The sequence below is a fragment of the Asterias rubens genome, chromosome 1 (assembly GCF_902459465.1).
Source record: "Asterias rubens chromosome 1, eAstRub1.3, whole genome shotgun sequence".
In the NCBI taxonomy this organism is placed as follows: domain Eukaryota; kingdom Metazoa; phylum Echinodermata; class Asteroidea; order Forcipulatida; family Asteriidae; genus Asterias; species Asterias rubens.
The window spans coordinates 6637503-6647677 of record NC_047062.1 but is presented as its reverse complement, the minus strand read 5'-3'; the positions used below and the strand labels follow the sequence as shown (position 1 = coordinate 6647677).

Here is a 10175-nt window from a genome sequence, read left to right as displayed (position 1 = left end):
TTTTACAGGAATAATTTTCAAATGTGTACATGAGTAGATGATATTTGCAGTGTATTAAGTTGCCTAAAAAGGGGTGAAGTGAACTCATCTCCAAAGTCGGAAATTGTGATGACTAAAGTTGCCATGACTGTAATTTGATGGTTTTTCTGCTTTTCTATGATGAAATAAAATACAATATAGTATTAGAACATATAATTATTTTGTTTATTACTCATAAGAAGTTCAAGTAAAACAATATGAGCAGATAATAAAATTTAAAAAAGTTGTAGCTGTTGCAAACTGTTTGCCAACCAAAATGGCCCATGATATAGGGGCTTATTTATAAATGCAAACAAAATTCTTGGAGGCAAAATGGATATAATTTCATATAAAGAAAACAGTATTGGGCATATAATGGAACAGTGCCGATACCACATTTGTTGGTGTACTGTAAATAAAAAATAAAAACTCAGTCCTTTATCATTTCTGTGTACTTTCTAGGACCTTTTGATCACTGGACACTGATTCTATTATACACACATGAATACACCTGTATACCTGTTTATGTGTGTGTTGCATTGCAGTTTGACCATAGAGAAAGGCTTTTACTGATTCTATTATACACACATGAATACACCTGTATACCTGTTTATGTGTGTTGCATAGCAGTTTGACCATAGAGTTATAAGTTTGTACACAAGTTTTTACGTACATGTGCAGTATGTGTTGGTACAAGTACATGTACATGCAGGCATGCAACTGCCCGATCAAAAAAAAAAAAGGGAAAACTTTTCGAGACCCACAATGGTACCCTAAAAAGTGTTGAGGTTTTTTATGCTCTTAGGATCAATCTTAGCATGTATGACAAAGACAAAGTGAAGTGTTGCACCGTAATTCTAAGGTGGCAAAGCATCGGGAGTTGATTAAGTTGAGGAAAACTAACTATTGTTTCCCAGGTAATTATGAAATTTGCATAAAATTATTATTCCCCCCCCCAAAAAAAAAAAAAAAAAAAATCAGATTTATTTTTTTTTTTTTTTTTTTTTGGGGGGGGGGAATAATAATTTTATGAAAATTTCATAACTACCTGGAAACAATAGTTAGCTTTCCTCAACTTAATAAACTCCCGATGCTTTGCCGCCTTACAATGTTCGGTGAGAGCCACTTGTTCCCGCTTGCCGTCTTGCACATCACACAATGTGCCATTCCTGGCTTGTCCACTTTCCGGACGGTTTCTTTTGGATGTCATTTTGACGGACGTTTGAAGATGCGACTGTTTCGTAGCGCAATGTGAGACTCGCAGTATACATGTACGTTTGGTAACTAACTCACACACACATACATACATGTACAATATGTGTATACTATTGCAAAATAGCGGGACCAGACGAAGACATGACCTTAGACTCATTTCAAGGCTGTATAATAACTTGGTTTAGCACACAACTCGCCTGCGCCACGGGGTGCGTTCCACTGTTCCAGATTTTTCGACCGTACACACGGCTATTATTAATGACCGCACAGTGTGTAAACGTATGCATTGCTTGCTGTGGGCTTTAGATTGACCATGCGGTAGAATGGATTGCGTATGCATTGCTTGCTGTGGGCTTTAGATTGACCATGCAGTAGAATGGATTGCGTGCCGCGGCAGAGGCCAGACCATGCGTTACGATGCATTGTTGTAAATTGTCTTAGGCCGTGTCCGAAACGGCGACTTCGGCTACAGCTACGGCTAGATCGCGCGCGTCTGCCTATTCTTCAACGCTGGTAGACGCGCTGATCTAGACGTAGCTGTAGCCGAAGTCGTCGTTTCGGACACGGCCTTAAGATCGCGCTAACCGCGGAATGTTTTTCTTAGCGCTAATCATTTTTCACGCGGAAGAGTTGCATGCCTGTCATGTAGTAACTAGTGTGAGAAGGTTCTGGTTTAGACAAAAAAGCCGCCTGAATGGTGCATGAATCTATTTGAGACTCTGGATTTATATTGGTGCTGACTGCCCTGACACACAAGAAGACAAATTTCAGTGAAATCATGCCTTTTTGAACTGGGGGCGTGGCGCAGAGTTTTTGCCTGCATTTATACCATAGGAGCTTTGGGTTGGTAAGCAGTCAGCAACGGCTAATTTCTATTTTCTCACAAACATAAACATTGAACACTGTGTCAGGAATGTCTATTGATACATTTATCGTAGGAATTTGGTCTAAGGACCGAACCAATGCGAATATAGGCATTTGCATTGCCATCGTTGTAGCTTTTACTGTAGCTTTCTTATGGGAAAAGTTCAGGACCAATGATGAGAAGAAACAAGATGCTGTGGGCAAAAAGGAGAGTACGGTCGCCCAGGCAGGTTCAGGGGAGGATCCCTCTTTACTACCACAAAGCGTTAACTACCACTTCACCAGACAATGCAACTATTCCTGTGGGTTCTGCTTCCACACTGCCAAGACATCCTTCGTGCTACCAATAGAAGATGCTAAAAAGGGACTCCGCATGCTCAAGGAAGCGGGTGAGTACCACGAGGACTGATGGTTGGGTTTAAAGATGGAGACAGAAGTGGGTGTGGTCAGAGGAAATTCATTCTTCATGAGTAGGAAGTTTCTTTCACTGATTTAAAACTAAATCATTATTCATTCTTTAAATTCCAAGTCAAAGTTACAAACACCAACACCCACCCTTGAAAATAAAATAAAAATCACTTCAGTTTCTAAACACAGAGCAACCCAGCTTTTTCTTCCCACCCTCTCCAGGACAGCAGCAATGCTTTTAGGAGAGTATAACAAGTCAAGATTCAAGAAACTATGAAAGCCGTAAGCTGCACCATCTTGTAATTTAAGTGTGCCAGTTTAAAAAAAAACTTAGACTAGAAGTTACGCAATCTCAGGTTTTTGGTTTGGTGATTTCCCTGCTGTCTTCAGCAAAGACACCCTGTCAGCCTAAATGCCAGATGCTGTAAATGTTCACCTAAACTGCTGTGCTGCGAGGTGTTTGGCTGGTTGAGACGGGCTTCCTAGTTGGTTGGACGCGGAGCGATCCCTTTAGAATTTGGTTGGAAGTGGAGCGATCCCTTTAGGTTGGTGAACATAGAACAGGAATTACAATAAAGTGTATAAAAGGGGTCGGCAACCTTGGATAGACGACTGAGGGTTCATCTTTATTTCAAATATCAATGATTTATTCATTTTGGTTTTACCATGAGACGAATGTGTGTTAGCACTGTATACTCACAAGCATATTACTCCGGTGAGATTCAAACTGCCTCCAGCTACTGGGCAATCTTGGGGATCTAGTTGGTAAGACACTGAATCTAGAATTGCAAGGGTCGTGGGTTCGAATCCCACCCAAGTAAATATGTGATTATTTTTGTTCACAGGAAGGGAAAGTATACAGTGCTTACACACAGCGTTTTAAGGTTATAACCAAAATTAATATTCTTTATCCTGATGTATGTTTAACATCTATTTTATCAATGACTGAGATCACTCTCTACCTTTGATATTTATGACAGGAATGGAGAAAGTCAACTTTTCTGGAGGTGAACCGTTCATTGTCAAGCGAGGGAAGTTTGTGGGAGAACTCGTCCGCTACTGCAAGGACGAGTTAGAGTTGCCAAGTGTTACTATCGTCAGCAATGGAAGCCTCATCAGTGAAAAATGGTTCCGAGATTATGGTAAGAATAAGTAAGGTATAAAGTAGTACCTGGACTCAAATATGAAAAACTGTTAACTGGATCAAAAATTGTTTTAATGAAACAGAATGTAAATAAAAAAAAAATAATCTAAGAGGTGAAAATAACTCACACAGTTTATCATTTGAACAGTTCTAATTTTACAGGTCACTAAGAAAATTATCTCATTTGCATAAAAAGGATTAAATGTTTTACTAGAGCAGTAGTTAAATCGGCAACCTCTAGATTAACTCCTCCACTGAGTGAGCTATCTATCCCTAATGATGGCAGTCAACCTGTAACTGCCTTGTAACCAGAGGTGGCAGGTTCCATTCTCACTCTAGTCAAGTTTTCTTTGTTAAACCCAAAACCTACCATTCAGTCTTCCTTGTGGTTTATTACTTGAAAATTTTAATTTGTTCAGCCCCAAATTAATTATAACAATACTATGAAACATTTGAAGTATCACATTTAGCAACTGCTGTTTCATGCACGACAATTTATCTTTCACAGGTGAGCATCTGGATATCTTGGCTATTTCCTGTGATAGTTTTGACCCAGCAGTCAATGAAAAGATCGGACGTCAACAAGGGAGGAAAGATCACCTGGATAGTTTGCACTCTGTCAGGGATTACTGCCACAAGTATAAGGTATTAGAAGAAGTTGAAACCAACCTCCTCAGCAGCTGTGATTCCTTTTTTTTTTTTTTCTAACCGTCTAAATCCATGTTTTACTTTCTTCGCAGCATTTTTGGGCTTGACAACGTTAAGTCTCCAGTAGTTTGTTCATATGTATGAATGTCTCTTTGTCTGTCCGTCTGTCTGTCTGTCTGTTTGTCTGACGGTCTGTCTGTCTGTATGTTTCGTCTGTGTTTTGTCTTTAGTTTATTTATTTTGTTATGTAAAGGCAAGCCGCTACAAGCTACCTGGCTTATTTTAGGCCTTGCCTCGATGCGTTTTACGCCAGTTTATTTTTTTTCTGTCATTTATATATGCCTGTATTAATTACTATAATATTGTGGAAATGTTTTGTGGAAATAAATGTATGTTGAATTGATAAATTTACTGGAGTGGGGTTTGAACCTGAGACCTCAAGATTGACGCGCCATCGCTCTACCAACTGAGCTATCTAGCCCTAGCATTGGGGTCTCCCTATTTAAATTCCCACAAGTATCAGGTACAGAAGTTAAACATAACTACCTCACAACTGTGATAACCTTTTATATTTCTAACTGTCTAAATTTATGTTTTACTTTTTTTGAAGCATTTTGGGGCTGGACAAAGATAAATTTACTAGAGCAGGGTTTCAACATGTGATCTTTTTGTGTGGCAGTGCTACACCAGCTGAGCTATCTAGCACCAATGTTGAGGTCTCCCTATTCTGTCAATATATTTGTTGCAAGGAGGGGGGAGCAGTCCGAAGCCACTCAACATTCAACTGACGGATATCCAGTCAGTTTCCCTTGCGATTTAAAGCTTCCACTTTCCTTAAAGCTTGCTGACAACATTAGTAATTGTCAAATACCAATACATTTGCACTTTTTATGTGACCAAAAATGTACTAGGAATCATACCTGTGAGAGTTTGAACTCAATCGATCATTGGATTCAAGAGAAAATAGTTATGAAAAAGGGCCTTTTTGTTTTTACTAAAAACTCGTTTCTCAAAAACTGTAGCATTTCCAAGTAAAACCGATTTTACGGAAAGTTTTCCACCATGTCCTTATGCTATGTTCTGAATACATGCACACCCATTTTAATAATCCATGTATGTGTATACTCATGAAGCAAAGTATTCCTCATCACTTATTTTGTATTCCGCTCTCTACAGTAAAGTTCTCCAACTATACAATTTTCCAAGCAAGCTAAGGCTGCTGATCTTTGAAATATGAAATGGTTTGAATAAAGACAGATTACATTAGAGATGTAATTTTGCTAACAACCTGAACGAATATATATTTGGTTTGTGGTAACACCTTGTGTGTATCTACTTGCCAGGTAGAGTTTGTTCTTAGAGAACTGACTTTCTTTATTCTACTATCGCGGAGTAGATGTTCGGGGGTTTCGGGAGACTTCTCAGTTTTGAAAATAACTGTTCTGCTTTTTAACTATTACCTAGGCGAATGGTATAGAAAATAGGCTGGGACTATTTCTTTAGCTTATAGGATTGTGATTAACTGTACTACCGCGGAGTCAGTTCTTAAATTGGTCTCAACGTTTCGACTAGCTTGCTCTAGTCATCGTCAGGAGATATTGATACCTCACCATGCAGTGCCTCAAATCCTATAAACCTGAACGAATACACATATATTTTTCAGCCCTTGGACTGTCTCTGAATGGGACACAATGGTCATTGCTTATAATTCACAACACAGGTGAAACTGGTTTGTCCTAGTTCAGCTTTTTGGAGCTGCTGACCTGTGGCTAATAGTACTTGACCCTGAACAAGTATGAAAAGAAGCTCTCTGTCGTTGAAGTGGTAACACATGATCATATTTTGAGAAAATTTAGAAAAATTGTCTGGTCACTTTGAGATGCACAACCCATTCTTTGCCATGTTGATGATACAAAACTTGTCGGCTATGTTTTCTTAAGTCGAAGGAGTTCAAAGCTTTCATTGGATAAAAAAATTGCCAAAGTTTTTCCAGGAAAAAAACTAATGCAGTCAGGTAGGGACTGAAAGCCCAATCCACATATATAGCGTCCCAGGTGTGACTCGAACCACTATGCCAACCAAACAAACCCAAGTTAGTAAAGCCACACTAAGAACAATACACAAGAAAAACCACCAGAGCATGAGAAACCCTGTCTCTATGAAACTGCGTGATTTGAATTGTATTTTGTGAACTTGTTTGAACACTTTTTTCTTATAAAGAAACTAAGGGTTCCTCTAAAGGAAACATGAAGAGCAACCAGCGAGGCCTGAAGATACCTGGGTACAGAAGATGATAAGGAAATGTCAGTTTTAAATGTGGGAGGGAAACCCCAAATATTGCAACATAAAGAACACCCATGCCATCAAACTGAAAATCCAATCAACTTGCAAGACTCCCATCCGGGATTCGAACCAAGGTCCACGAGGTGAAAGTCAGGGAATAAACCACCTAGCCAATCGGAATGTTCAAAATTGCTTAATAATATTTATTTATTTTCACAGATTGCTTTTAAGATCAACAGTGTTATCAACACCTACAATAAGGATGAGGATATGGCAGAGTGTATTCTGGATCTGAACCCATGCCGTTGGAAGGTTTGTATGCAGCAGCATTGTTCTCCATTATACAAAGATAGTGATGAGAGTTCACTGACTGTGGGACCACCAACCATTCAGAGACAATAGAAGTCACTACAAGTCAACGGCATCGACGATAGTTCTGACGAATCTCGAGGAACTTAACTGTTGGTTTAGCTGGTGTAAAAATTACTCATTAAACAAAAAACTTCAGTAGTAGGCCCTATTAAACAAAGTAATTATATATTTTATTAAGAAATTAAAAAGTATTTAACAACATTGTGTAGTTGTAGTATTTTATGATAAAAGACACTTATTTGTGTTGATGACATCATACAATCTTTGAAGATGTCAAAAGGGAGATTATTGTAAGTTGTATGATCTTTTTAGCCATGTATAAAACTAAAAAAGTTCAACATCCCACATTTTACAGAGCCAATCACTAATGTATTTTTTACATCACTTAGAAAGATGACGTTATTTCTTATTTTTCTATTTTATTTTTCCTCCTGAAAGGTTTTTCAATGTCTGTTAATCGGGGGTGAAAACAGTGGAGAGGATGCACTTCGTAATGCTGAATCCTACGTCATCACTGAAGAGGAGTTTCAAACGTTTCTACAAAGACACAAAGATGTCAAATGCTTGGTCCCAGAGTCCAATGAAAAGGTAATCATTGTTACAGTAAAAGCTTCAAGCAAGAGGAAGAGGAGCTTGTAACATGATGTTTTGGAAGTGTTAAGAATCTTTGGAAACAACTTGACAGAAAGAATTGTATTGTGAATTTCTGAGATCGCTTTATTTCTAATTTATTTGTGTATTTGTAAATCCTTATGAGTGCACTGAACACCAACCCTATATTAAATTGCTCGCAATAATTGTGCGTTTTTTTTCTTCTTCATTTCCTACACCAGATGCAGAACTCATACCTTATCCTTGACGAATACGTAAGTTCTTTTAAAAAACACACATACATAGTCTGAAAAAAGGAAACAATTTAAAAGTGTTTGTTTGTTTATTGTTTTTGTTTTCCACCAGACAGATTACATAAGGGATAACTAATAAAGTTATTTTCCAGGCATTCTCATTTGTCTCACATTTAAAATAGCTGCTCTAGATTAATATTGGGTTTGACGGTTAGCTAGATTCACTTCCCCCAAAAATAAAAAATAAATATATATATATTGTAAATACAAAATTAAATAAAAACAAATTTAGGCCTACTGAAAGAAATATTTGTTTACATTAACTTTTAGTTTTTTGATATTCTGGATTTCTAGACATCTTAATGTACATATTTCGGGAAAAAAAAGTCCTTCGTCACTCAAACGTTTATTTGATAATACGCATTTAGAGTATCCGCAGAGAGTCTATGTCCACCCCTGAACAACCCCCTGAGTCTCACAGAAAAAGCTGTGAAAGTTTTATTTATTTTTCCAATTTCAACATCTCTTTAAAAAACAAACCCAAAGCACTTTAAACTTGAGCAGCATCCTATTTATTTATTGATTTTATCTTCCTTTTAACAGATGCGATTTCTAGACTGTACCGAGGGTACCAAGAAACCTTCCAAGTCGATACTGGATGTGGGTGTTGCAGAAGCTCTCAAGTTCAGCGGCTTTGATGAGCAAATGTTTCTCAAACGAGGTGGCAAGTACACGTGGAGCAAAGGTGATATTAAACTGGAATGGTAAACTTCCCTTGGAGTACGGACGAGAAAGCACCTCATGAACATTCATTGTCATATGAATATGTTAAATCAGGGACCAGTGGTAAGACACTGGTACTGTGCGTAGAGCAACAAGTTTTACTCATTGCAGTAGAAAAATGTTATTAACATAGCAGTGTTCATCTTAAAGCCCTTTTTCTGTTGCAATGTTTGGTTTATTATTTTGAATTTCTTTTTTGCAACATTCAAATAGGTTTTGTACACAGTTTGCAATCAGATAATCTTATACCAAAACATTGTCCTAATGGTACAATATATCAGGAGCTATGTTTGAAAGGATTTTGCAAGAGAATTTGGACAGTAGAAACAAATGCTGTCCTTTTAAAAGTTTACACCCATGGTACAGTTTCCTTGCTAAATTGCTCTTATGTGAAAGGGCTTTAACAGACTACCTCAATACGTGAATTCATCATGTTTATAGATTACTTTACCTCATGTATCCTGAACCACATGACATTATTTTTGCATCATTTTGTAGATAATAACTTTGGTTTACTTTTTGCACAGACATGACCCAATTTAAACCTTTCCTTCCGGTGCATACCAGAAATTGAATAGGCAAACTTTGCATCTTGCACTCATGGAGATTTTGGACAAAGCGGCTAATCCGAAGAGAAAATATCAATTTAGGAATTAAAATTAGTTTCAACAATTGATATAAAAAAACACTTACCAAGGGTCCTTAGGGCTTTGAAACTCTTGCTACAGCCCGCTCTCAAGAAATGTCAAACCTAGTCTCATCAAAAGATGACTCCATCCAAAAAAAGAAATGTAGTAGTTCAGTCCAGGCTTGGAACAGGCAATCTGAACAATTTAGAATAGGCAACAAATATGCTGTTAGTCTTTGCCCATACCCAATGCACAAGAAAACACTGTCTGCTTAGTGCTGCCATCAGAAAAATAGGAAGTGTTCTTTATTAGAGGTGTAAATGACATAGTTGAAACTTGTTTATGATTTATTAAAATATATTTCAGGGTAGTGGAGGAAATAGAGACATTTATTTAGGAAACAAGGAGTTGGATTTGTAATGTTAGGTTAACAATTTTGGTTTTGTATCTTTTCATATATACTGAAATAGTTTAAAACATCAGTTAGAATTCTACCTTATAACCTTACTTTACAAATATTTCATATTAAAGACACTGGACACTATTGGTGATTGTCAAAGACCAGTCTTCTCACTTGTTGTATCTCAACATATGCATCATATAACAAACATGTGAAAATTTGAACTCAATTGGTCGTTGAAGTTGCGAGATAATCATGAAAGAAAAAACACCCTTGTCACACAAAGTTGTGTGGTTTCAGATGCTTGATTTCGAGACCTCAAAATCTAATTCTGAGGTCTTAAAATCAAACTCATGGAAAATGAATTCTTTCTCAAAAACTTTGTTACTTCAGAGTGAGCCATTTCTCACTGTGTTTTATATTATCAACCCCTCCCCATTACTCGTAATCAAGAAAGGTTTTATGCTAACATTATTTTGAGTAATTACCAATAGTGTCCACTGCCTTTAACAATTACTGGGTCTAAATGTGTAATTATTTTTGTGAATTATAATGACTTAACAATG

At 37.3% G+C, this 10175-nt stretch overlaps 1 protein-coding gene across 1 annotated transcript; it reads left to right on the top strand.

The window, feature by feature from the left end:
- The first annotated feature begins 2146 nt into the window (after positions 1–2146).
- On the top strand, positions 2147–9768 carry LOC117295348 (radical S-adenosyl methionine domain-containing protein 2-like). The gene is made up of 7 exons (XM_033777946.1): positions 2147–2486; positions 3486–3647; positions 4158–4294; positions 6800–6892; positions 7391–7540; positions 7786–7818; positions 8401–9768. The coding sequence occupies exons 1-7, from the start codon at positions 2147–2149 to the stop codon at positions 8563–8565; spliced, it is 1080 nt and encodes a 359-aa protein (XP_033633837.1). The 3' UTR covers positions 8566–9768.
- Positions 9769–10175: the final 407 nt, after the last annotated feature.